The sequence below is a fragment of the Leptodactylus fuscus genome, chromosome 7 (assembly GCF_031893055.1).
Source record: "Leptodactylus fuscus isolate aLepFus1 chromosome 7, aLepFus1.hap2, whole genome shotgun sequence".
Taxonomy (NCBI): domain Eukaryota; kingdom Metazoa; phylum Chordata; class Amphibia; order Anura; family Leptodactylidae; genus Leptodactylus; species Leptodactylus fuscus.
This window is the reverse complement of record NC_134271.1, coordinates 125,989,994-126,017,966: the sequence shown is the minus strand read 5'-3', so window position 1 is coordinate 126,017,966 and position 27,973 is coordinate 125,989,994. Positions and strand designations below refer to the sequence as shown.

At 43.6% G+C, this 27,973-nt stretch overlaps 1 protein-coding gene and 1 non-coding gene across 3 annotated transcripts; both read right to left on the bottom strand.

Moving 5' to 3' along the window:
* Window positions 1–64: 64 nt before the first annotated feature.
* On the bottom strand, window positions 65–27,958 carry TMEM87A (transmembrane protein 87A). 2 transcript variants are annotated; one of them, XM_075283065.1, is made up of 20 exons: window positions 27,796–27,958; window positions 24,262–24,322; window positions 23,524–23,612; window positions 21,323–21,442; window positions 20,106–20,153; window positions 19,938–19,991; window positions 19,442–19,604; window positions 18,077–18,138; window positions 16,877–17,060; window positions 15,569–15,668; window positions 13,976–14,069; window positions 11,193–11,264; window positions 8,813–8,921; window positions 7,546–7,604; window positions 7,212–7,315; window positions 6,310–6,386; window positions 4,979–5,040; window positions 4,379–4,431; window positions 1,266–1,296; window positions 65–469 (listed from the first exon to the last, which is right to left on the bottom strand). In XM_075283065.1, the coding sequence occupies exons 1-20, from the start codon at window positions 27,913–27,915 to the stop codon at window positions 428–430; spliced, it is 1,704 nt and encodes a 567-aa protein (XP_075139166.1). In that variant the 5' UTR covers window positions 27,916–27,958; the 3' UTR covers window positions 65–427. The 2 variants fall into 2 exon arrangements, with proteins under 2 accessions (XP_075139166.1, XP_075139167.1); XM_075283066.1 differs by lacking the exon at window positions 11,193–11,264 and adding an exon at window positions 9,842–9,910.
* LOC142214698 (Z30 small nucleolar RNA) lies at window positions 14,292–14,384 on the bottom strand. Its single transcript, XR_012717280.1, has one exon. It is a non-coding gene; the product is annotated as a Z30 small nucleolar RNA (small nucleolar RNA).
* Window positions 27,959–27,973: the final 15 nt, after the last annotated feature.

Here is a 27,973-nt window from a genome sequence, read left to right as displayed (position 1 = left end):
ACCCAAAAATCAGCTAGCCACCATTACATAGAGACAGTGCTGCAAGTCTCCAAGTCCCCCCCCCCTTAAATTAAACCAAAAGACACATGTAACTAAAGTGCAAGTTCTGTAAAGAACCGTCGGCTCCGGGTCGGCACAAAGCACTCTTGTCCACGCCAGAACTTTACATGGTTTTCGCTTGCAAGGAATCGGGCCTTGTATTTTGCTCTGAGCTTCCTGCTTTGACAGACAAGTGTTTTAGTTGGGTAGATTCCTAAAAAGAAGCAGGATTTGAAAGCTGAAGGAGGAGTTCCAGGGCAGGTTCTTACGACGGATACTTTTCCTTCAACCTTCAAAAGAGGGCAGATAATCTGTGAGAATTCAGTATACTGTCCAGTCCTGCTTTATGCGTCTCCCGTTGGTTGCTTCTGGATTTCGATTCAATTCTTCACTCCATCTTAGATCTTTCAAAGTGCGTGATCATCCTCTCCTATACCGAAAAGAGAGACTTTAATATTCTTTTCATGAAATTATATTTTACTTTAAGACTTTTTATTAAACAACCCTCCCACCCTATGCCATAAGTATATTTCAGCAGGAAGGTAGGTAGTACGAGCTGCCATACTGGTATGGTGCAGTGATGTCATTTACGTGTCCTGTAAATAGGGGATAAGTGTCCGATAGCTGGAGGGGTGCTCATAGGTGGGTGAATTGGGGGGGGGGGGGGGGGGGGGACGGGGACAGAAACCACCCTAAAGATTCCTTGTAAAGGGAACACAAGTGCACTTGCATGGCCAACACTTCATTCACTGCTATGGGCGCTGCTCTAGATTACAGTCTTAGCATCCCCATAGGAGTTAATGGAGCACCGGTCATGCAAGAGCTCACACAGTCCATTCACGAGGAGGCTTTAGGCAGACTTTTAGTTCCTTGTTCTACTGATAACCGGGGGAACATACCGGAACAAGGCCTTAAAATAGCCAACACACACCATACACACTAAAGTTCAAAATAGGCCAAATCCTTAAGTGTCATGACTCCGTAATATATCAGAACATAGATCTATATTATAGATTAGTCCCTAGTGCTTACTTAGTGACTGAGTTCTGAACATTGAGCTGGTCATGGGATCATTTCCCCTTTTTAACCACTTGGTAATCTGAGATTTAGTGTCTGACTGTTCACTACTAGTAAAGGATGAAGTTCAGGATGACACATGATACCCAAGCACATGACTCTCACGAGTTCTGCTTTTGTAACCAGAAAAATAAATGAAAGATACTGACCTCGTCTGAATCCAATAACGCGGGGAGAACCCTGCAAGAAAAGCACAAAACAGTCATTCACAAGATAAGACATGGCTGTGTATGGGCGTACTTCATGTACTGCTGCACACAGGAGTTATACAGAAGCTGCTCCCGGATAAATAACAAGTCAAGTGCTCATTTGTAGATTGCAAGTTGAGCTGTAAAAGCAGATGATCACAGCAGTCCTACTGTAAAAGGGGGTGCTTAGAAGAATTAGATTTTTGTACTTCTATACAATCTCTAGTAGACACAGCATCATGGGCCCATAGGCCCTGCCACAAGAGGCTGACATTAGGCATATGCGTTTATACTTATTCAAAAGGTATTGGCTTTTTCATACTGATGACCCATCCACAGGGCGTCAGACCCGGGCAGGTGACGTGTGCATAGGGGGGGGGGGGGGGGGATTTGGGGGGTAGGGATTCCCAATGACTAGTAATGTATGATGTTAGATAGCATAAGCCAGGGGTCCTCACACTTTTCGAACAGGGGGCCAGTTCACTGTCCACTTAAACCACTGGAGGGCCGAAAAATATAGTTTTAACAAAAAAAAACAACCTAAGATTATATGCTCCACAGTACAGCCCCCCCCACAGTATTATCTGCTCCTCAGTACACCTCCACACCCAACTGTATTATACGCTCCCCAGCACACCCCCTCCACTGTATTATACGCTACTCAGTATGCCCCCCACTGTATTATACACTCCTCAGTACGCCCCCCCCACTGTATTATACACTCCTCAGTACGCCCCCCCCACTGTATTATATACTCCTCAGTACGCCCCCCCCCACTGTATTATATACTCCTCAGTACGCCCCCCCCACTGTATTATATACTCCTCAGTACGCCCCCCCCCACTGTATTATACACTCAGTACGCCCCCCCCACTGTATTATACGCTACTCAGTATGCCCCCCACTGTATTATACACTCCTCAGTACGCCCCCCCCCACTGTATTATACGCCCCTCAGTACACCCCCCCCACTGTATTATACGCCCCCACTGTATTATACGTTCCTCAGTACGCCCCCCACCCCACTGTATTATATACTCCTCAGTACCCCCTCACTGTATTATATACTCCTCAGTACGCCCCCTCACTGTATTATATACTCCTCAGTACAACAAACACTTTATAGCTTACCCATAAAGAGCCACTGCCGCGCGTCGTCCTCCTTCAGACTGCAGGCGCGATGTCATCGCGCCTGCACCGGCCTACACTGACAGCTTTCAGTTCTATGTGCATTTGCACATGAACTGAAAGCAGCGGTCCGCTCACTAACAGGGAATCGTATTCCCTGTTAGTGAACGATCCCGGCGGCGGCGCGGGCCACATGCGGTGGGCCGGACAAATGTCCTCGGCGGGCCGTATGTGGCCCGCGGGCTGTAGTTTGAGGACCCCTGGCATAAGCCTTGAGCAGGTCACGCAGCACAAATATCGGCAAAGTGATGTGCCGTGTAGCAAACCTTGGTACAGGTCAGCATAAAACAGAAACAGCCTAAGTTCTCAAAAAAAAAAAACCACACACTGACAGTCTGTACATGGAATATGGACTCAAAGGGCAACCCTAGCCATGTCTCAGTTTCAAGCCTCCTAAGAAAAGGTCTAGAAAAGTGCAGGACGACAAGAAATAAGTCACCTTGAACAGAAAGTCTTCCCTATGTTGGAAGTGATTCAGACAGTCAGGGTTTTTTTTTTTTTTTTAAAAAAATAATAATATTTTGTATTCCATGTTTGTGCAGAGTTTACATTTCTTTGGTGGCTCTACAACCCCGTTACAGCTTGCAGGTTTTTACCAGTCGGCTCTTAGCTGATTTATGACAAAAGCTTTTATTTGGTCATAAAATCAGCTTAGAAAACTTGCAGGCCAGGTCAGTGACATCAATCTGCAAGACAATCAATGTGATCAATTTGCTTCTAAATGAAATTGTGAGTGTAATGGAGATGCAAAGCTCAGGACTATGGTGTAGAGAGTCTAGAGAGGTCCCTTACAGATAGGGCAGGACCCAGGTTAATAGCTGGTAGCTGTAAGAGGATACTGCCCCAGGAGGGGCCCACATTGAAGACCCCAGTACTGCACAGAAGCAGAGCTACTCCTACTACCACTACTATGGGCTATGGAGTCACTCCAGCATTACTGTATCCTAAGGCTAAGAGCCAGGCTGCCTCAGACCAGCAGTATCCTGCGTATCCATCTGGACGCTCTTCCTCAGGATGAATCTAGTACTAGGTATGAGAATGTCAAGTCAGTCTATTCCATCATCTACAATTCATCTTTAGACAACATGGGGTTGTTCTAGGCTCGGTTCATGCTGTGGAACTTGACTGAAAACTCCGATCTGAAGAGTTGTCAAGTTTGGGTCAGTTTTTTTTTTAGGTGTTGTTGTTAGTAGGGCTTGGACTTTATGGCTAATCTCACATCTGTGCCTTTGGAGACTCCGCTGCAGAAACAGCGTGAAGGGAAAAGTTCTGCACAGAGGACTCCTCTCCACCAGGTAGACACCCACTGAATCCCATAAATGTCAATGGGGTCCACCGGTGTCCCTGTGTAACCGCTAAACGCGATGTGGTTCACTGAATACCCCAAATGATGGAGAGACCAGCGAATATGTGAACCTAGCCTAAGGGTCCACACACACTATTGGTTGTCATTTGAGTGTTTTTTTTTGTTTTTGTTTTTTAAACCAGGTGACACTCAGCACTAGAAGCAATGCTTTCCTATGGGCTCATGTACGTATCAGTTACTTTAAGGTTCTAGTCACACTGACACGGTTCACGAGCAAATGCTACACGTGATCCCTGAAAAAGTAAAGCGTGCTCTACTTTTTGACAGATCACAAACACAACTCCATTTTCATGGACCCAACGCTTCCTCTGAAAGTCAGTGGGTCTATGACAAAACGGGTTTCACACTGGTGCTGGCTCAGGTGTGAACAAAGATGGCTGTGAATCTGCATAGTCATGTGAATGTAACTGTCAGTGCACTCACATGTACAAATTCTACAGCAGGTACAAGAGGTGTAAATCCACTCTGACACAACAAAGTTGTAGCAATTATTCAGTTATTGTTAGCTAGAAGTACTCACACATCAGTAACAGATGAAGGAATGTTCTCTTCTACCCACTTCAGATCTTCCTCCTATAAAAATACATGAGACGATTAGTAAAACATTAACACTTTTTATATAAAACCACATAGGCATGAGCACATGAAAGGTTACATGCAAGAGTTAAACTCTGCGAAATTGTTAATTATTTAGACTTGCAAAAAGGTTTCCGATTTTCTTCAACTACCTTAGTGGTGACAGTCACCAATGGACAGACCGTGAACGCAGAAACTTTTTATGGTCTGGCACTTGTCAGAAACCCAGCCATGATCTCCTTATCGTGGACAGGTTATCAGGCAGGGGCCCTACATGTATGAGAAGATAACGCGGCCACAATAAGGAGATCATGGCTGCGAGTGACAAGTGCCAGACCATAGAAAGTTCATCGTTGTATCCATTAGCAACTCTAAGGCAACTTCTGATATGTAACAATGATAGGGGTGTGTGGCAAAACCTACATCAACTACCAGAATGGACTGGGTCACGTAGATTAAAACATTTCCCCTTTGGTTCCTGGTGGGGTTTTTTGCCCAAATGGCTTCCAGCAGAACATACACATACTATGGCATATATACTCACTGCTTTAGAAACTTTAGTATTTCCATTTGTTTCTGGCTTTGAACTTCTCATTTTCATCCCCTCTGTAGGAAAAAAAAACAAAAATAAAAATTATTGAAAGGTGTCCAATGTATTTTTTCTTTGCTATTTAGTGTCATTTCCAAGTTACTTAGGTCTCAAGAGTATAGAAGGTACTAGTAGGTCTAGCAAGAAGCAGCAAATTTGCACACAAGTCAATACAATAACTTTGACACACACTGCCTATCTGATCTCTGTCTTCTGCAAGCAAGCATTTATATTAATATGTAGTGGACTGTGTAAATCTATTGTCAGGTCTATAATGTAGAGGCCACTACCAAAAATATATAAATATAAAATGTACAAGCCAGCTTCTTGGTTAGCGATAACATTTATACTGCCCCAAACACAGCAAGAAGCGATGAGCTTTATTCCCTGACACCTTCCTATCATAGCCAGCATTGACTAAAACAATGCTCCAGATTTCCTCAGACTAGGGATGACATTCATTAGTCACATGGCCATCCTGCAGCTTGGCCCCATTCAAATGAATGTGGTGTTAAACACTTATGTCGCTGTCCGCCCTTTGCATTTCCACCTAAATCCCTGGAAAAATTGCATAGGGACGGCTTGCCGGTGGTCACTTTAAAACCCCATTAATTTCAATGGGTTTTTACAGCAAACCGCGGGGGTTTGTATCCAGCCTCTCCGCCATGAAACCGGTTTTTGCACGGACACAAAGTCCTGCATGTCCGACTGTGTCCATGCAACAGAACAAAAACAGTTTCACGGCAGAGGCTGCATAAGGACACCTGTGGATTGCTGTAAAAACCCATTGAAATGAATGGGTTATTAAAGTGACCACTAGCAAGCCGTCCCCTATGCACTTTTTCCTGGGATTTAGGTAGAAACACAAACAGCGGCACGAGTGTGATCATCACATAAACTGCTATAACATGCACTGCCACTATACAATGTCCAGTGCTGAGGCCACAGCAATCAGTATCTTCGTACTGGACAACCCCTTTTTCAACAATTTGTGGTACAGTAGCTCAGTAACTCTCAGAAGATTTGCGGGATCTTCCATATGTGCATCAATGAGTCTTGGTGAAGAGACAGCGTTATGGACTCCTATCTGTCTGTATTTGGACCACTTTGGGGGTCGGCACATTATGGCCTATGATCACACGGTTATGTAGATACATATACCTGTATAATCTATGATCACTGTCCACCACATGTGACTACCACGACATTTGAACACATCAAAAGTGTTAAAGCTGATTGGACATCTAATCCTAGACCTACACTAGTCTCATACATTAATACCGTACCAAAGCTTTCTTTTAACATAGGTTCTTTCTGTTCATCATCCTCATCATCTTCTTCAGTAAGTGGTGAAAAGGCAAACCTGGAATAAAAGAACGAAGACAGAGGTGATGAGGAATAATACAACCCATAAACCTATGCAAAAGATTTAGTATAACTTGTCACGACAAACTATAGCGGCCAGTGCAGGTACATCAATGCGGCAGTGCTGCGATACCTACACTCGCCGCTACCATTTGCATAGCGAGTGAGCAGCGACTTGTAAACAATACGGTGAACCACGATGTTTCGGTACAGAGTTTCTGACACCGGCAGATCTAATGTTGATGTTAAAGGGGTTATCCTGTCTCAGTCATGAAACAGCCCCAATGGCCTTCTAGGTCTAAAATGAGCACGGAGATAAGTCAATAAACAGGTTTGGGTTTTTTTTGTTTTGTTTTTTAAGCTCTGTGCACACAGCATTTCATTTGTGGTATACACTCCTGATGTATACCTCAGACATAAGTTACTGTAAGTGTGGGACAGGACCAAGGGGAGGATGATTGGGGAGGAGAATATTGCTTCTTTTTTATCTTTACACCATTTTGAGCCCTTTGTTAAAATGTCCCCCCACCAGAAACCCCTCTACAAACAAGAAGTCATTTTTAGACACAAACTAAATCTGTGCCAAACCACCAACAGACTCATTTTTTCACACCCCGACCCCTTCTTAAATGTCAGACAAAACCAGTAACGTTCCTCTAATTCCCGAATTCCTATAAAAGTAAATATATAACAAACTACATTAATAAAGGTTTTATTTTGAAGTCAGACTCTGCCCAAAACTGGCCCCAAAGCCAACTCCACAGCCCTGCTTTTATCCAAAATAATGGATTAACAATCTGTTATGTTATTTGCCAACACACACCTCTGGTTGTTTGCAGATGGTCTCCAGAGAACCATGATAACAAACAGGATCATAGAGAACAGTAGACGCCAGATAGCATCATCCACCCAGAGCTCCCGCCAGTCCTGAAAAAAAAAAAAAAAAATTTTTATATACCTGTACCACAACTTTAGTAATAATAATTCTGTAATAATTCTTTATCCATAGCGGCAACACTCATTTATTCATAATCTTGCAGGCAAAGCTACAGAGGAATTACAAAATGCAGTTCAGTGGTGTTCTGCTTCTGTATTGCACGAATTCCCCTACAAAATACAGGCCACCAGGTCTAAAGTCAAACAGCAAGAATACTCACCGACTGACAGTCTACAAGGCGGAACTTCATGGTGGTCCAGATGATAAATATGATGGATGCTACAAGGGAAAGAACGGACATTTTTAGATTCTTTTGCATTATAGACTCAAAAATCATATATGTTAAGTAGGTGCAACTCAATAGTCTACAAAAGATTAAGGAGGTTTCACACCTGCACCTGGTCTCCGCTTTCAGGTTTGCGTCTTCTGCCCGAGAAACTGGACAAGAGACGGAAACCATCAGTCACTTTTCAAAGTCATTCATTCGAATGGGTTTGCAAAGTGTCCACCCGTGAGCGTTTTGTGCCTCTCCGTGGCGAAACCATTTTTTTTTTTTTTTTTTTAACCGGACACAAAGCTGGACATGCAGGACTGTGTCCGGTAAAAACCAAAAAAAAAAAAAAAAAAACCCCCACACACAAACCATTTTGCTGCAGAGACCACAAAACGCTCACGGCGGGCACTGTTTCCGTCTCCTGTCGGCAGAAGACGGAAACCTGAAAGCAGAGACCGGGTGCAGATGTGAACCCGCCCTTACTGATATGGCAGACTGATGGATCACAGTCTGGTCCTTACAAAGGTGCTTCAGTACTACTTTACATGCTGTGACTCATTCACTGATTTTCCATGCACCGCTCCCCTCCCAGTCAGTCACCGTACAGTTATATAGGAATTCCGCTGTGCTGAAGAACGGACCCTTTATCCCCTTCATTCTCCAGAATGGCAGTGATCCCAAGCCATATGAGGTTCGTATAAGGAGGGGTTTAGGGTCCTTTCCTACCATGTTCAGTTCCATACATCCCTCTCTTTTAAGGTTTAACAACATTTACCTTGCTGGAGATCAGAATCTAATCTTGACATGTGCATTGCGCCTCTGAAGCAGAGGAAAGTACATCAGACTCATCACTGATAAGCACAGGCCCATACATACAAAACATATGGGACGGTGCCTGGTAGAAGCTGATGAGGACACGACACTAGTCTGTTATGGTGCTGGCAGTCAGTCCTCTATTAATAGGTCAAAGTTAAAAAGTTCAGGAAAAATCACCTAAGTAGGTGTTTACATGTAAAAATTTGACGCTGAATTTGCCAGATTTTTTGGGCTTGACAAAACCAGACATGAATTTTGACGCTAAATTTTAATTGGAATTCAGAGAACAGTGCCACTGCATTTGGCCTATTTTATATACCCAATGGCTATAGCCTTAAATACTGAGATTTTAACGCTACATAAAACACAAGTAATAAGCAGATGAACACACACATACCTACTACCGCCAGGATAAGGGTGTTTGTGAAGTGTCTGTACAGAGACAGCTTGACCACGTTCCTTCGCAGAGTCAGCAGCTTCATTGTCTGAGTTAGGCTTATGAAGATGTGGCAGTGGGTTAAGGAAACGACGAAGATTGTGAAAACATTTCTAAAGAGTTACTCGTTTGGACAGAAGGAGGCGCTAGGGCATTCTTTTGTATAAATGTCTGTTTTCTCAAGACTCCGATAAACGTCAGCATTACAATAAATAGGGAGATGAATTGGCCAGACCATTGTGACTGTTTTCTTAAAAAAAGACCTTGTTAGATACTGACGCTTTTGCAGGTTAGGGCGGGTTCACCGGCTTTTGGGTTTTCGTCTTCTGTCTGAGAAACTGGACAGGAGACGGAAACCAGCAGGCAGTTTTTAAACCCATTCATTTGAATGGGTTTGCAAAGTGTCCGCCCATGAGCGTCTTCTGCCTCTCCGCGGCAAAAGTTTTTTTTCTTTCAACTGGACACAAAGTCGGACATGCAGGACTTTGAGTCCGGTTAAAAAAAACAAAAACAAAACCACCACACTGGTTTCGCCACGGAGACCAGAAGACGCTCACGGGTGGACACTGAATGCTGGGTTTCTGTCTCCTGTCCAGTATCTCTGGCAGAAGATGGACCGGGCGCAGGGGTAAACCCACCCTTACAGATAAGTGCTCAGGAAGGTGGCTACCTGCTAGCCATCTAATGCATATGGTGGCCTCCTGATCCACCAGTAGACGTCAGGAAATCTTAAGACTGCACAGTTGGATGTCAATATGCTCAACTTTTTTGTTCCCAAGGGAGAAAAGAGGTGTCTGTAGCCGCTCACCTTCCTCTCCCTACTGACGCACACTAAATTGCTGCACCAATAGGAAATAAAATGTTATGACGACGTGTATATATATTTATAAGAGACCATCTTTTGCATACTGTCTTCAAACAAAAGTGTTAATACAAAAAGTCAAAGCAACTTAAAGTATACAAAACAAAAACCATCAAAAGGAAGGATATCCACCAGCATAAGGCAGTATCAAGAAAAGCCAGAGGAATGAAAGCCAGGGAGGAAAGGTCGGATTGCGCCTAAACCGGGAGTGGACACACAAGTAAGAGAAGGAGAAACATGTGGACACGCTATACTGCTCTATAGCTGGAGAAGGTGAAGAATCTGCAAAACAGCTCAAGACAGTACCAGTCACTCCACAAGCAGAACCTTTATAGATGATCATGTGAAATAACCAGGAGCAGATACATAGGTAAAGAAGCAAGGAAAAAAAAAATAAAAAGCCAAAAGAAAAGCCATGGATGGTAAAACACACACATATAAGAACACAGAAGACAGATGTATCCATTTCAGCTCCATGCCCGTCTCAGTCTATTTAATCTATCAAAAAGAGGTTTCATGTAATGTTTTCTGCCATTGACTTTCTACCCCTGTAAGGCTGGTCTTACACGATTGTAGTGATTTTGCAGTCTGCAATTTGCTGATCAGCAACACTAAATTTCACACCAAATAGACATTCCGCAGACGTCCGTGTCCAGCCGCACGTGCCCATAGAGTTCTATGGGACAGTCCGTGCTGTGATGTCCGTGACTTTGCGGATCTGTGGTATAAAGTGCGGACCCTGGTCACGGCACAAAACAGATAAAATATCCGGTGGTGTAAGAGGCCGCACTGAATACAATGTGTCCGCAATTGAGAACCCACAATTGTGGACTAAACTTACTGTCGTGTAAGACCAGCCTAAGAGCGATCATTTTGTGATTAACTTGTGTTCAGAAGCTCCTGGTATTGCAAGTTTCAGGCTTGGGTCACAAAGGACATCCAGTTCATTGCTCAGGAGGTTATAGTCTTACATTATACTAACACAGTGTAAGGAATCTCATTAAAGGGAGTTTGTCAGGACTGAATCTGACCACAGCATCTTGTAGGGCTTCAGACACGGCTTCCGAATATACTTTTATTTCTGACTGCTGCTGATAGCATGGTTCCTTTATAAATATGAAAGTAGAATGAACTTATATGTAGGAGTATGTAACCTGCAGCTTGGGCTTCTGTCAGCCCTTAACCGTCACTGAGGTCTCCCCCCTACAGGATGAAAGACAGCTTGTTACATCATGGGACATGTATACTACAGATCTACTCCTGAAACTGGAGTGTGGCGCCTCTGGGTGGATTATGACAGACATGTGCAGTGCACCTGCCAAACTTGAAGATAGACATGAACAAGCAAGGAAAAAGTCTCACCCTGTTCAGAGTATAATATGTACGTGTGGATGGAGTACATCTAGCAAATGACACAAAATGTGCAAGTTAATGAAATGGAGAAGCTGAAATACTAGTACACAGCATCTAAAAGGATATCCAAAAAAGAATGCAGGCGTCAATAAATGACAGACAGAGATTTGCTATCAGCGCCATGGTATAGAAGTAATGCTAGAGCAGAGAGAGGCAGATCACATGGTGTTAATGTTATGGGCTAGGCTACATGCAGATGCTAATGATGACAGACATGACATGTTACACACAAACTCAGGATTCGTAGAAAAAAAAAACAAAAACACAGTATTCACTGCAAACCAAGTTACCATGTTATTATTCTGCAGCACCCATTAGTCACAAAAACAAGACAGACATTTCCCAAATCAAAAGCATTGCATCCTCCAATAGGCAGCCATTAACAGATTCTGGAACAATTAGTATTTTTGCTCTAGCTTCCACCATTCCCAAGCCATCAGTGCGGTTATTTTTAGTGTCCGATATGCTAACGGTACTCTAACATCAAGTGGGTGTAAGGGCCCATTTACATCATTTGTGCCAACAAAAGGATATCTGCTGGCATATAAAAGGCAATAACAATGGTGGTCCTACATCCTGCACCCCACCACTGTATATTTCGGACAGCTGCTGAGATGCTCCATGGTTGTAGACAGCTCGGTCCACTGTATGCTTGCAATTCAGTTAAAGAGGACCTTTCATGGGTTTGGGCACATGCGGTGTTATTTAACGCTAGAAAGCCGACAGTGCGCTGAATTCAGTGCACTATCGACTTTCACATTCCGTGCAGCAGATGAAGAGCCATCGGTGCCGGTACTGTAGCTCTTCACCCTCAGAAGGGCGTTCCTGACAATCATTCAGGAACGCCCTTCCTCACAGCAGTGCCTATAGCACTGTACTGTGAGAGTGTTCTGGTGAAGAGCTACGGTAGCGGCACCGACAGATCTTCACCTGGGGCACTGATCGTGAAAGCTGACAGTGCGCAGAATTCAGTGCACTGTCAGCTTTCTAGTGGTATATAAAACCACATGTGCCCCATCTCATGAAAGGTCCTATTTAAATACTCCACAGCAAGTGACTAGAAGCACAGCTGCAGTACTCCAGCACTGCCACTAGAAGGTGCATGGAGCAGCTAGCTTCCAGCTCCTATCCAGTTTAGGATCACCACTGATTAGATAATGGTGACTTCTACAGAGACCAGGCCATTAATATAAATGCCCAGAAAGCCTCTTTAAGCAAAGGCCCCATGTAGCAGACGGCTGCAAAAAAAAAAAAAAAAAAAAAAAAAAAAAAAAAAAAAAAAGGCAGCAACGCATTACGTTTTTTTCCCCGTAGCACTTTAGGTCTATTATACCTATATAGAAACGCTGGCAGTTTATCTAGGTATAATTGACATTTTGTGATTTCCGAAAACATGCTGGATATTTTTCTGTAATGTGTGGTTGGGATTAGCCAACTTTTCAATCACCGTAAACAGTTGTGGTTTTTGCTGCACCATTTACACTATATGGACCCCTCAAAAGGGTGTATCACCAGGATCCCGCAGATCGATAAAACTGGGTTCTCCGCTTGTGCCTCTGTTTCAGAGATGTGACAGTTTTCATCTACATGTAAATGACCTTTTTGATACAATGAGGGCGTTGATCTACTAGAAAGGTAAATGGAAATGCCCTTGTTGTTCCAAAGAGTCTTTTTGCATATTGGCAAATAGTGATATATTGACAGAGGCAGCGATTCACATAACAGTGATAACAGTATGATTCAGGTGACCTTAACCCATCTGCTGGGTTGAGGTGATATTTGCTGGGTTCTGGTGACAGACTACCTTTAAGTTGACTGCCAAAGGTAGCCCTGAACTGCCAACTTAAAGTGCAGAGACGTCAGAGAAGTACATTAAAGGGTTATTGCCATCTTACCAAGTCACTTCTGTAATGGGAATAATTGATCTGACTTAAGGGAACAGTGGAGCAGTGCTGCTTCAGCCAGTTTCCTCATCTTCCATAGGGGTCAATGAGAGCTGTGGAAACCGCATCGCAGAGTGAGCGACACTGTTTCTGTAACTCCCATTTATCTCTATAGGAGTAACAGAAACAGCAGAGAACAGCCATGATCAGTTATTTCTGTATCTCCTGTCTAAGGGCTTAAAGAGGACCTTTCATCAGATTGGGCACAGGCAGTGTTATATACTGCTGGAAAGCTGACAGTGCGCTGAATTCAGCACACTATTGGCTTTCCCGATCTGTGCCCGGTGTAAAGCGCCATCGGTTCCGGTACCGTAGGGCTTTACAGTCAGAAGGGCGTTTCTGACACGTAGCCAGGGACGCCCTTCTGCCCAGCAGCGCCTATCGCGCTGTACTGTGGAGTGGGGAGGAACGCTCCCTCCCTCTCCTGATAATACTCGTCTATGGATGAGCAGAGGGAGGGGGCGTTCCTCCCCACTCCACAGTACAGCGCGATAGGCGCCGCTGGGCAGAAGGGCGTCCCTGGCTACGTGTCAGAAACGCCCTTCTGACTGTAAAGCGATACGGTACCGGGACCAATAGCGCTTTACCTGGGGCACAGATCGGGAAAGCCGTTAGTGCGCTGAATCCAGCGCGCTGTCAGCTTTCCAGCAGTATATAAAACTGCATGTGCCCGATCTGATGAAAGGTCCTCTTTAAGAGAAGTGTTGTATGTGAGAATACCCCCATTTTTTTTTTAGCATATGCAGGACACTGGTGAAGTCTCTCATTACCAATGTGTAAAATCAATGGAAAAATAAAGCTAATACCAAAAGTGATTACAAGCTAAACACCAGACAGAAAACCCATGCATGGCACCCATTTTGGATATCTTACCAGTGTATACAGGACCATTTTTAATATACTTACTCCTGTCACCCGTAGAACACCTTCCATCCCGGAAAAAAGGAGATAGAGTGCTCCAGCCATGACAACCTTGTGCAGTGTCGCTCCAAGTCTAGGTCTAAAAGGAAAAGTACAAATAATACCATTTTAGTATAACACAATGAAATACACAGACATATGTGAACTCCAAAAAAAACCCCCAAAAAACCCCACACACACACACAATAGTAAAAATGAATAGGGGGGGGGGGGGGGGGGGGAATTAAGGGACAGCCATTATAGAAAGAAAAGCAATGCAGGCCAACCCATGTGTGATCATAGGTCTTTGCTGTTTTCGCCTCAGCTCAGAGAGAAGATTACGTGATCATTTACTGGTCAATGCAGATTTAACTCTTGCAATACCAGGTCATACTATATCTTACTCATCACAGCTGAACGTACATCACTCCATAAAAACCACTAAACTTAAGCCTGCACAGCTCCTCCTGCTCTATAACATCCTGCCTGCAGATTGAACCTCATTTTCAGTGCGACAGGTTCCTTTTAATCCCTTTTTAATTTTCCACTCACAGAGCTTGTTTTTTGTGGGTTAAGAGATTTTTTTTTTTTTTGTAAAATCAAAGCCAAAACTAATCTCTCCCAAGGTTTGTATGGGGGACACAGGAGACCTTGAGGACAGCGGCTAGGAAGCAAAACTAACACTAGGTTCACACCTGCATTCAGGTTTCTGTTTTGTGGGGGTTTGTTTTTTTATTTAAAAAAAAAAAACAAAAAAAAACTACAACCAAAAAGTGGTTACCTGCAGAAACCAGACTAATGGGTTCTGCCCAAAGAGGGTGAAAAATGCGGACAGAAGAGCACTGATTGAGTTTACTCATCTGGATGAAAATTCAGTAGGGGGGGGGGGGGGGGGAAGACTAAATCCAAAAATGTTCTCTCACTTGCGTCATACGAACACAAGAGACCTCAGGATGTGCAATGGCAGTCCACTAACCTAGCAACAGAAGAGGCAATCTGGGCACTCAGATTTTTGCTCACCAAGGTATTGACTGTGTGCAATAAATATTTTATTTCATATTGTGGATTTTTTTTTTTTAGATATAGCAATGCTTATTGTGTTAATTTGTATATATACATATATACATTGAATACTTCAATGGGTATCGGCTTATGGGCGCTACACATTGAAATCAATGGGAAGATTTGTAACCCATTGATGTGTAGCGTGCATAAGCCGGCACCCATTGAAGTTAATGGGATCTATTTTGAAGCGCCTCCTACTGCATGGGAACAGAGCCTTAGTATTGAGTCCTGCCATATTACTCTGAAAGCACTGAAGGAAGGAACATATTCTATTTACATGACAGATTAAAGGGAACCGTTCAGCAATGCAGCAGGCTCTCGCATTATAAAGGACTTCATTTACATAAGAGGAAGAGACTTGTCATTCCATTAATGACAAGGATGGGAGCAAAGAAGAATTACCCAGTGGACACTCCTTTCCCACCCAATATCCAGTGTACATGGTGTTGTGTAATGCAGGAGCCGCCTGTCCCTATTTAATGCTACATGTGGTGGAGCAGCATGAATCTGCTGAATTCACATACAACCACTCACTTGACAATGCCATAGCCCAGGCTGACGATAATAACAAGGATTCGTGCCAAAGATCTCTTCACAGCGGATAAGAGTTCACCCAGGATCACTGCTCCTTGCACTAGCAGATACAGCAAACAAATACAGTGTCAAGAAAATAATGGAGAAGTCACTTCAGCAAAGACCACATTATAACGGACTCAAAAGGTGTTGGAGGGTAAACACTAAATTCTAGGCAATACTAAATGTATCTAGATAGAGAGGAAAGTTGGCCAAATCCAAATTATATTGGTGGGAAAGGGAGACAATATGTCGGGGCTCTGTCAACTGTCCCCCACAACATCCCCTGGAATATGTTGTTGGGTGAAGTAAGAATCAAACATGTTGAATTTTAACATGCCCGATCTGCTTTTCTCAAAGGAGATAAGACTCTGCCAGACACCGTACTCCCCCAATCCCCATACATACCTGACAGTAGACTATACATATGTATGGGAAGAAGGGAGGGTAAGAATCGGGAGGAAGAAATACATTTGAAGGTGCACAGACAGCTTAAGAAGCTCAAGAGATTTCATTTTCTAGAATTTTTAACTAGATACAGCAGGTCTTCCATATTTGCAGCTCTGCCAAGAGTCGACAAAAGGCAAGTAAAAGACAAGTTGCTGTTCCTTGGGGGGAGGGGTGTCATGCGGCTTTAGAGAACACCACAGGCAGACAGGTGGATGTGCTAGTCTATGGACACAGCCTCAATTTATATATATTTTCCAGCACCATAAAAGCTTTCAACATATGACTAACATTGCATGACCTGCATGCTATTCACTACTATGGAGCTGCTCGAGATTGCAGGCCCAGCCCCTCCATTAAATTGAAAGACAAATCCAGTGGCGCGTCATTCCCTTATCCTTCTGACTGAAGGGTACGGGTGGCCGGACCCCCAGCGATCTGAGACTTATTTTGCAAACTATGGGGATAAGTACCTGCAAATGCATAACCCTTTAAGCTCATTATCAGACCGGCAGGAGCCGAAAAGTCAGCACCCCCACTGATCAGCTGTATACAGAGGCTGCAGAATTCAGACAAGCACTATGGCCTCTATTGCCCACCAAGCACAGCACCATACATTGCCTAACAACAGTGCTTGGTATGGCATCTCAGCCCCAGTCACTTTAATACAACTGAGTGACAAAGAGGCCTCATGACTGACTAAACTGACACTGCTCGGCCTGTGAAGTGGAAACAATATTTTTAGCCCAGAAAATCCCCTATAAGCTATACATTATGTATAAGTGTCAGACATATATAAAAACATAATCAGGTGTTCGGTACCAGAATGTCCATAATAGCGGATGTTCTGAAATTCTGCGTAGAAAACAGCCTTCTCCAGCATTCCCAGCAAGATCACAGCACCAACCCAGAACTGGATTCTCTGCAAGTCCCTCCAATAACAAGCAGACCAGGCCAGCCACAAGACACCAAAAAGGACGTACACAATGCACATCACCATGAAGAACTGAAAGAGATTTAGGATAATGTTAAAGTGAATCTTTACCATTGAATTTGTGACATGCAGGCTGCTACAAATGTCTGTATTGGTTTGCTTTATAACAGATCTTTGAAGGGGGGCAGGGCTATCATTTTATTAAGGTTGCAGTCACATGGACGTATGAGAAATCATTGCATCCTCAAACGGGCAATTTATTTTTCTCCTCCATTTGACTGGTGAGGCCATAAGTCTATGGAGGAGATGGTCCTGGGGACAAGAGGTAGAAGACAGTGACAGTCTCCAGCTCAGCCTCCTCCCCGGACATACTACTATGGGCCACTATACATACAAACATCACATAAATCAAAATATATGAATAAAGCCTTATACAGATATCTAGATAGCCTGCTGTAATACAGACAGGGAGTTAGGGTGGTAGTGTGCCTAACCTTTTTATAGGGGGGGGGGGGGGGGAGCCAACACACAACCAACCACAGAACAAACCCAAGTGCGGCTATCTCCATACAATATTATATCTTTTCTGAAAAGAAGCCAAGTATTCTTGCTTGCTTTCTAAAGTCCCGCAAAGGTTGGACCAGCATCTATCAGACATTTATGGCGAGTCTTATGGGCATGCTATAAAGATCTTTGATGAGAAGACCCCTTTAGGCCGGGGCCCCACTGGGCGTAAACGCCGCGATTTGCCCGCAGCGGAGATGCTGTGGCAAAAATTATGGCATTTTACAGTGCAAGCAAAGGGGATGGATTCATGCGAATCCCATGCCCACTTTGCAGAAGAAGAAAAAAAAAAAAAAAAAAAAAAAAAAAAAAACGCAGTGCAGACACGCTGTGATTTGCAGAGCCATTGCAGCTTTGCATATCGTAGCATGTCAATTATATCTACGGAAACGCTGGCGGCTTTTCCGTAGATATAATGTTAAGCGAAAGTCCACAGAGGAAAACTCTGCAAACTTTCTCTTAAAAGCACTGTGGAAAGAACTGCAATGTGATCACGTAGCGGATGCTTCTAACACAATACTCACAATCATGCGTGGATAGTCAGCAGGGGATAAGTATTGATAAGGGCCTTTCACTTCAATGCTCACTGCAAAAAACAGAGAAAAGCACATAACATTAGTAATATGGAATTCTTTATAAGTGAAACTTATTTTCTGACTCACACATACACAAAAATGGGCAGGAATTTGTCGATTTAACATCAGACTTTAGTGTATTAAAGTCACATTTTTCAATGCAAGGACTATTTTGCACCTAAATTCCAACCTTTAGCGCCTACAGGCCACTTTCCTAAAAAGTGAGTGTCAGGGTGGGGCTTGGTGTTGGAGGGGAGACCTCTCAGTGGCCCATAATGTATGCTAAAAATGGGCATAAATTATAGCCCAAGGCTATGCCAGTTCCTAGTACAGGTGACCAAGAATGGTGTTGTAAGCTCTTGTGAGCAGGGCCCTCAGTCCCACTGTGTGAAATGACTTTCTTTGTAATGTATCTTTCTGTCTGTATTTGAACCTTACAAATTGTACAGCACTGCGGAATATGTTGGCGCTATAGAAATAAAATTTATTATTATTATGAAATATCAGCATTGACAAGTCTCCCCAGACAGCCCACAACCATCACGCTCACTCCCTTTCAGACTATATCCCTGACAGTTACAGCTTCACTTCATTATTTTATGTAAAAGCTACATGTGACTGTGGTGCTCTTTTTGCATGCAGGCTCTGCACTGTGCTCCCGTTATAAGACTTTAAGGCTAAAGCCCCACGTTGCAGAAACACAGCTTTTTTTTGTTGCCGTTTTGAGCAAAGGCCAGGAGAGGATTGAGCAGAAGATAGAAGTATAAGAACTTCATCTATATTTCCCCATTCTTTTTGTAGTCATGCTTGGCTTTGGCTTAAAAAAATAAATTATATAGTTACTTCTAGTGACCTAGCAAACAGTAGCCAAGGCTCGAATTTTCAAGTGTCATCGAAATTCTTTTCACAGGCACTGGAGAAGGGTCAAACATCACCACTGAAGTCTGGTTCAGGATTGCTGTACATTGTGTAGTCTGCAGTTCTAACTAGTCCTAGTGATCTTACATATACCTGTATTCCTACAGCCACTTCCACATAACAGTGGCACTCAACCTCGACTCTATCACTATGTTTCAATAGCAAAAACGTTAAAGATTTTCCATTGATGCTGCCGTATGAGAGCTGCAAACAGACTTAAAACTTCTGTTTGCTAGCTGTAACCATCCTTTAAATATTGTATCTACTAGCAGTTACCCGCAACTTCATCTGCGGGTTGGCGGTGGCGCTGAACCGCTTATATTTCTTCTCCCCCCCCCCATATCTCTGCCCCCAGTTTCTTTTCTATCTGCAGTGTGTATATTAATGCACACTTACTGGTTAAAGGCAGGTCGGGAGGACTAGTGGGTACATTAGAACCTGCCGGCACATCATTCTTTGGGCTGGAACCTGGGTCTTGAGTCACAGGTGCTGAAAAGTTTACTTGTACAATAAAGAGGTATGGCCCATCTTGCCATGTCTTCACTGCTACATTTGGCACCTACTTGAGAAAAGCAGAATCAGTCTGAACAGTCCAGATAAAGGAGGATTCCTGTACATACAGTAAAATCCCTGTATTATTTATTGGGGGACACTGAAGCGGTGCTCCCCAATGACATTAACGACCCTCTCTTAAGGTCTATTCACATCAAGTGTTTTTTTTTTTTTTTTCCATCCATTCTACAAATGCAAAAAAACTGATGCACATGAATGGCCATCTGATTACATAGAGATCAATGTATGCTACATTTTAATTCCTTTTTTTCAAAACGGATTAAAAAAAAAAAAAAAAAAAAAAAGCTAAAGAACCGCCTGATTTTCACAGAATACTTGCCTGGTCAGTAGGACATGTCGTAGTATTAATTGTGGTGGGCACATTATCTTTTTTCTAGAAAAACAGCAAAAAACAAACCACCACCAGTTATATACATAAATATACACCACTAAAAACAATTCCTGCAAAGTAAATATCTACACGTAAAAACAAGAAAAAGTAATATACCTCAGGCGTGTCATCTACGATGATCGGTAGACTCTCTTTACATCGGATCTGAAAAAAAAACTGGATTATTTCACTGCATAATATAGATAAACAGAATACTGGTCCTTAGTGTTTTTTTTTTCTATTATTATATATGACACACCGGCAATTATTAAAATAAGGACACAAACGAGGGGCTGGCATTAGTACCCACTGCAGAGATAATGTAGTGTTACATGGCAGCCAGTTTAACAACCACTCATGATGAATTCTAGAAAATGAGGAGCTTGAACAGAGTAAGGCCTTGTTCACATCTGCATTAGTATTCCATCCGGGGGAGTCCCCATGAGAACCCCACCCGAACAGAATACCAGACGCAAATGCTAGCGGTGTGCCAGTGAAAGCACACGGACCCCATAGACTATAACGGGGTCCATGTGCTGGTCGCCAGATCTCCGCAGGGATCATGCGGACAGGAAAGTAGTTCACAATCTACTTTCCTGTCTGCATGATTCGTGTGGGCAGCACACGGACCCCATTATGGTCTATGGGGTCCGGGAGCTTTTACTGCACACCACTAGCAGTTGCGTTCTGTATTCCGTTCGGGGGGGGTCCCCATGCGGATTCCCCAAATGAAATACTGAATGCAGATGTGAAGGAAGGGCATCTGTGTGTTCTGGCCTCTTCACTGAACTGCGCAAGGGCTGTGTTTGAAATTGGACCTCAGACCTATTAAACTGAATGGGACTGAACTGCTGCTCTATCATACAACTAATGAATTTGATATCATCAGCACAGGGTATAGGTTGCAACCTCGCCAAACAGCCGGTTGGTGGGGTTGCCAGGTGTGGGACCCTCATAATACCATACGGATTACCTAAATATACAAGTTCCTTTGAACTGCTCACTAAAACCACACAATCTGATGATGGGATCAACCAACCATCTAATGTTTATGGGGAGGAAGATGGATTCACAGTTTTCCTCCAAAGGCAAATGTTGTGGATAAGCATTGGAATGAACGCCCAAGCCTTGTCATCTCAGGAGAAATAAATAATCTGCTGCCTGAGAGGTTTGCCATTGATTTACATCCTTCTGACCAGAATATATGTAGAAGTCAGGAGGAACAGGCAACAGGTATCTGAAGTACGGTATTTAGTCAGCTTTAGAAGAAATGGTAAAAAATGGCTAAATAATTGGGAAAATGTTCCACATTTAGGCTCCTGTAACACTCATACCTGAGGTTTTGTTGTTTCACAGTAAGAAATTTGGTTAGAGCTTTTGATGTAGGAACCGGTCCATCCATCCCGTACAGTTTTGGAAGGAACAGAGTTGAGATAACTTAGCATATAGTCTTCCTACAAAGAGAAACATATGTATAACAGCAGCTGGACATTAATATAGATCTAATCATGTATAACTGTATAGTACAACATTTCCAATTGTCAACCACTCTAAACACATAAAATACATATACTCTACATGGCATCAGCTGCCAAAAACTGTATGTCCCCCAGAGGAAAGGACACACAGATGCATCTGATAGCTACATGAGTAGGTTACAGCTAGCAACTTCAAGACGACCTTTCATGTCCTCAGGTACACGCGGTTTTATATACTGGTAAAAAGCAGACAGTATGCTGCATTCAGCAATGTGCAGTGAAAACACACGGACCCCATAGACTATAAAGGAGCCTGTGTGCTTTCCAGACAGAAAAGTACTTCACAATCTATTTTCCTGTTCTGTCTCTACCCCCCCCCCCCCCCTTCCCTCATAGATTGTAAGCCCTCGCGGCTTACACTTACACTGTGCCAGTCGGTCACTGTTAGTATTATATCTACCTGTACATTCTGTGTATTGTATGTAACCCCCAAATGTAAAGCACCATGGAATTAAAGGAGCTATATAAACAATAAATAATAATAATTAATAACTTGTGCAGGCACACGCGCGGAAAGCACACGGACCCCATTATTGTCTATGAGGTCCGTGTGCTTTCACTGCACATTGCTTGCCAATGCGCTCAGTAGTCTGTTCAGGAGGGAATCCCTATGCGGACTCCCCGAATGGAATGCCGATGCAGATGTGAACCAGGCCTTAGTGGAAGGGGAACACCTTATTGAAATAAAAGGCAGCTGGACCACATGGAACAAGGAGACAGCACTGGGCTACAAACAGAGCTGCACAAAACAAATAAAAGTCACTGGTGGGGCGACTTGTACACTTATTAAAAATGGTTTGTTTGTTTTTTATTCTGTGTTGCAGCTCCATTTTAATTAAAAAAAAAAAATAAAATAATAATATCAACCTGTGCTTTATTCGCATGCAAATCCTCAGCCCCATGGTATAAGTCTTATAAGAAGTACATGCAGGAAATCCAACTGCCGAACTAAGGTGTAAGGGCTCGTTCACATCTGCTCCCGGTCTCCGTTATACAGGTTTCTGTTTCCTGCCCGAAACCCATTTGAATGGGTTTGAAAAGTGTCCGGCCATGAGCGTTTAATGCTCTCCGCGGCGAAATAGTTTTTTGTTTTTTTTTAACCGGACACAGTCAGACATGCAGTACTCTGTGTCCGGTAAAAAAAAAAAAAAAAAAAAAGGGGTTTCGCCGCGGAGCGCATAAAACGCTCACAGCCAGACACTGTCTGACAGGTTTCTGTTTTCTGCCGGCAGGAGACGGAAACCTGAGTAAGGAGACCGAACGCTGGTGTGAACCCAGAGTCGGGGGTGTAACCTTTTTTATATCATCAGTTTACGTGTCTCTGGATAGATGGCCTCTTCACAGGGGTATGGTCACGGATGCAAATAGAAGTCAAGTTATATGCTTCTAAAAACTTAATTCTTCATACGCCAGTCTAAGTAGGAGACGAGCAGCTTGTTCTAGTCATGCAGTCATTGAACTAAACTATGCCCTGGGTGACATGACTGATATGTCCCTCATTTTTTAGATGTCAGTCTGATACACTGAAGCCAGCAGTTAGGCCGGGTTCACACAGGGTTTTTTGCTACCCCCCACCCCGAGAGCCAGAACAAACGGCTCACGGAAAAAAGAACTAACCAGCTCTCATTGATTTCAATGGAAGCTGTCTTTTTGGTCAGGATTTTGAGGTGGATACGGCCTCAAAACCCTGACCAAAATACCCTGTGTGAACTCAGCCTTAGGTAGGGTGTGATTTAGTGCAATACTATATGACTAGATAAAGCTTCTCCCTTGACTAGTTAAAGTGGTTGTCCAGGCTAAAATAATAACACTAAATTAAGTACTTCACCCCCACGCCTAACTTGTAGAGGTCACTAGAGGTGATCAAGCAGCCACCCCAGGCATGTTTTCTGAAGAAAAAACAAAGAACACACCCACACCCAACAGTTTTCCTTCATAAGCTAGCATACGGTGTAACTACCATGACCAGATTCCAATGAAAATATGCTATAAAATACCTTAAATCCAGAAATCTCATTGTAGCAGTTGCAATGTCGTAGGTACCAAGTGATATTAAAGTTACTGCAGGATTTCAGACCACCTTCAACTAAGAGAAAAAGGAAACCATAAGCAAGGAGGTAGCGCATCTTTTAGCCAAGAATGATTATTGAAGTAAATAGCATTACATTTATATTATAAATTCGAGGATGGCTGAAAACCTACGAGATCTAGTTTTGTTTAGCAAGTCTGCCTAGGCTGCTATAATATACCAAATTGCTGATGCGTATGGTTATATTCACACACAGCAAATTTGTTGCAGTATTTTCTACACAAAAAGTAGGCACACACCACAAACACAGTTTTGGATATGTCTCAATGGGGTTTTTCAGCTACATGTGCGTGGATTTCTGCCAGCCTCATTGAGCTTGCACATAAGTCATACAATGGCCTTACTCCAGGAAAAACAGCCACGGTGGATGTGAAATAGTAAGACAAACAGATCTCATTGTGTCAATAAGAAAACCTGCTAGGCAAGAAAACGCACATCCAATACTCCAGATTAACTAAAGTTTACATTGCAGGATATGGGCATACAATGTATTTCTCAGGAAAACAGAACTTGTGTAAATGGACACCTGAGTCACTAATGTAACAGTACAGGAGCTATAGACATTACATTTGTATATGTATACAAACAGTATTACTATCATTACATAGCTATAGATATGAAAGTCATTAAACGATAAGAATCTTACATGTTATATAGATATTAGAGTCCCGAAAAAGGATCTTTCCAAAGGTGAACGTGGTGTCATTCTAGAAAAGAGATAAAAAGAGTGTTAACAACAGACCTAAAATAACTTCAGTATTGGCACATGGTGGCTCAGTGGTTAGCACTGCAGCCTTGCAGCGCTGGAGTCCTGGTGTTCAAATCCCGCCAAGGGCCAAAAACCATCTGCAAGGAGTTTGTATGTTCTCCCCGTGTTTGCATGGATTTCCATCCCATATTCCAAAGACATACTGATAGGGAAAATGTACATTGTGAGTTCTATGTGGGGCTCACAATCAAAAAAAAAAAAAAAAATCCCTCTATATAGCTGAAGCTGGTCATACATGCTAGTGTCGGCCAGCTAAGCCTACTGACCCCCCTTCATTTACACAATAGGACCCTACAGTTGGACCTTCACTAATCTAAGATTGATGGCCCATCCTAAAGGGGTTGTCCAGGAATTGCACAAACCATAGAGGGGCCTGGGGAAGGTGTAGCCCATTCACATATGTCACCGGTCCCTCTCCAGCAACTCCCAATTGGTCTCAGCAGTTATGTGGGTCACAGGGATTCTGAGGACAGAGGCATGGCACATAACATACTGCAGCGGTGGACAGACCCCAGGCCTTTGTAGCTTGTTGGCTTCCTAGACAAGCCCTTTAATCCCTTCCCGCTCTGCGCAGTACTAGCCGAGATGAACATATAATTAATGCTCAGCACTGTAATAGTACAACACGGTAATGCTGCGGGCACAGGAGCTGTACATGCGGCATTACCTCCGGCACATGGCGTGTAACACAGCCGAGGGCCTGGACCAGCTACTCGAGTCTGAAGAGTTCAGAAATGTTTAAGTCAAAAGAGTAAAAAAAAAAAAATTCTTTATATTTAGAAAAATAAAAAATAAACAGCAATGTGCAAATTAACATATTTTGGTCACTTCACTTCCCTAAAAACTGCAATAGAGTGATCAAAAAGTCAAACATTGGTACCACTAAAAAGTACAACTTGTCTCACAAATAAAGAGCCCTGAGATCTCAGTCAACAAAACAGCGAGAGTTATAGGAGTCAGACTACGGTCACCCTACAGAATTTGTAAAATGTAATGAAAACCAATCTAAAATCTGGTGTCGCCATAATCGTAGTGACCCGCCACACAAGGCTGCCAGGTCATGCAAAGTAAATGCCATAAAAACAAAGTGAAACAAATGATAGAATTGTGGGTCTAACATGGACCCCAAGCTAATCAAAACATTATATGTACCCCAACATGGTGCCAAATGAAAGTACAACGCGTCACGCAAAGAATAAGTCCTCATTTAATTTTTTTGTTTTCCTGTTGATATAGCTATGAATTTTGGAAGGCAGGGAAGGTAACCTATGAAAAAAAGCTGCCGAACATTAACATACAAACTACCCTGCGTGCTTAAAGGGTTGGACATCACATGTCCTTTCTTCTGTGGCAAGGAATCCCGCCGAAACAAGCCTCCGGGCGCAGATTGGACAGTGACGGGGGATACCAGAGACTCTCCTTACTAACAGCTAAGTTATAGGGCTGCTAAGGAGAAGGTCACTGTCTGTTTTATAATAAAAAAAGGAATTTAGATAAAGTACATTACAAAAAGGCCCCCCCCCCATTCCAACACAAAAACCAAAAATATATATATATATGGAAGTTCCACTATGACATTTGGGTCAAGGGGTGGGGTGAGGGTACCACTGCAGTACCCATAACCACTGCTACTACAATGTAACCAATGCAAGGACTGCATGCACTAACAGCTGATCTGCTGGGGTCCCAACCTTACCAATCTAAAAATGATGCCTTATCTTAAGACTAGACCAGAGATTGATAAGCCAATTTAGAGGTTGTGCCACATAAGGCATCTCCTATCCATGTGTGTTGTCATTTGGCTGAAGGTCTGAGCATTGGCATCCCCAGTGACCAGGAGAAATGAGATCTAAAAGTTGTGACTATAATACCAAGACGCTTGAGAGACCAGTGCTCCATGCGCTTCTATAAGGCTCCATTCCCACGGAGTAATGCACCGCTCATTCAGACACGTAAACACATGTCAGAGTGAGCGCTGTAAAACAGAATCCCATTGACTTCAATGGGTGCCGTCTTACACGTGCTACTCATTGCAATCAATGGGATTCTGTTTTACAGCGCTCACTCTGACACGTGTTTACGTCTCATAATGAGCGGCACGTTACTTCGTGGGAACGGAGCCTAAGACTGCACCATCCTGGCCATGCACGTGCACCATACAAGAGACAGCATTTTGTGCTGTTCTCTACAGGTCCCCATAGACATTAGTTGGATGTCTGCCAACCCCACTGATATCAGCAGCGCCATCTGAGCACCTAATTATTATTTCCATGGTGCTGTACATACAATACACAATCCAAGGACAATGGTAACAGTGACCACTGGTACAGAGGGACATTCCCGCAACGGCTTGCAGTCTACGAGGAAAGGGGGACAGAGACAAGACAGTATGGTGGAGCCCTTACTCTCTTGTAACAGCAGATTTTAAAGAGAACCTTTCACGTCCACCTGCACATGTGGTTTTATGTACTGCTACTGCGCTGAATACATTATGTGCCCCGGGGCTGGCGATATTGGTGCCGTTAGCAATCTCTGCCCACCATCAGAAGGATGTTCCTGAAAGCTGACAGTGCACTGAATTCAGCCTACTGGTCACCTATATAAAGCTGTATGTGCCGGAGGGCATGAAAGGTCCTCTCTAAGGGAAAGAAGGATCAAATGGTTAGATATCAGCATGCCCATTTTTTTTTTTTTGTTTTAGAGGGCTTTCACCATTGCATAACAGCATGCACACACTTGGCTGCTGCTCTGTTTCCTTCCATGGGGTTGTCATAGGTTGAAGCCCCATAGATGTGAATAGAGCCCGAGTCAGGTGAGCATACTGTTAAGGCTTTATTCACATGGAGGACTTTAAGCCTCCATTTACCTAATTGTTGTCAGGTGCTTATCACATGGCTAGGGGGGGGGGGGGGGGATAGGTGTCATTAATGACAAAGCCAGGAGCCGGACAGCACTTACTCCCTCTCCCTGCTACAGAACACATGCACACTCAGCTCAGGGGGACTAGCCGTCAGCCAGATTATAGGGGTCTTCCCCAATAACATCATACACTATCCAGAGGAGAGCGGTAAGTGTTTAATCATTGGGGGTCTTATAATTGACAACAAGGCTCCCCAAGTGAATGGATAGTAGTGGGCATGCTCAGTCACTCTATTCACTGGTGCAGGGACATACAGGCTGGACTTCCTATAGAGCTGGCACTTACACCAGTCAGAATGGCTGCCACCTGTGGGCACTGTGCCAGTCACTGCCATGGCAGCATTAGATAGGAGCCAGAAATGGCAAATGAACAAGATACTGCAGCACCTCCATCTCTGATAGGACGGAATGCCCCTGCCTAGGAGAGGACTCCACTGCTCCCCCTACCGGCAGCACCACGTCACACAGAGCTGCGCAGCCGTAGTCACTTACCGGGGAGAGGCGCACTGTCCACTTGGAGGGGTCGGTACTTTCTCCATGACTGCCAGGTAAGGAGCCTGCAATTGTCAGCAGCAGCACAATGAGTGTGACCTGTCCACCTATATCCGCCATCTCCACATCTGACACTGGAACCGCAATCAGCGGCGTCACTTCCGGCACAGCACGTCAC

What these genes read in the sequence shown, in the direction of transcription:
- TMEM87A (XM_075283065.1), bottom strand. Translation starts at nt 27,915, where the DNA reads ATGGCGGATATAGGTGGACAGGTCACACTCATTGTGCTGCTGCTGACA. An exon ending in GTGAAACAACAAAACCTCAG is followed by an intron (nt 20,154 to 21,322) that starts GTATGAGTGTTA and finishes TTTTTTTTTCAG; the next exon opens with ATCCGATGTAAAGAGAGTCT. An exon ending in CCTTCATCTGTTACTGATGT is followed by an intron (nt 1,297 to 4,378) that starts GTGAGTACTTCT and finishes CTTTTCTTGCAG; the next exon opens with GGTTCTCCCCGCGTTATTGG.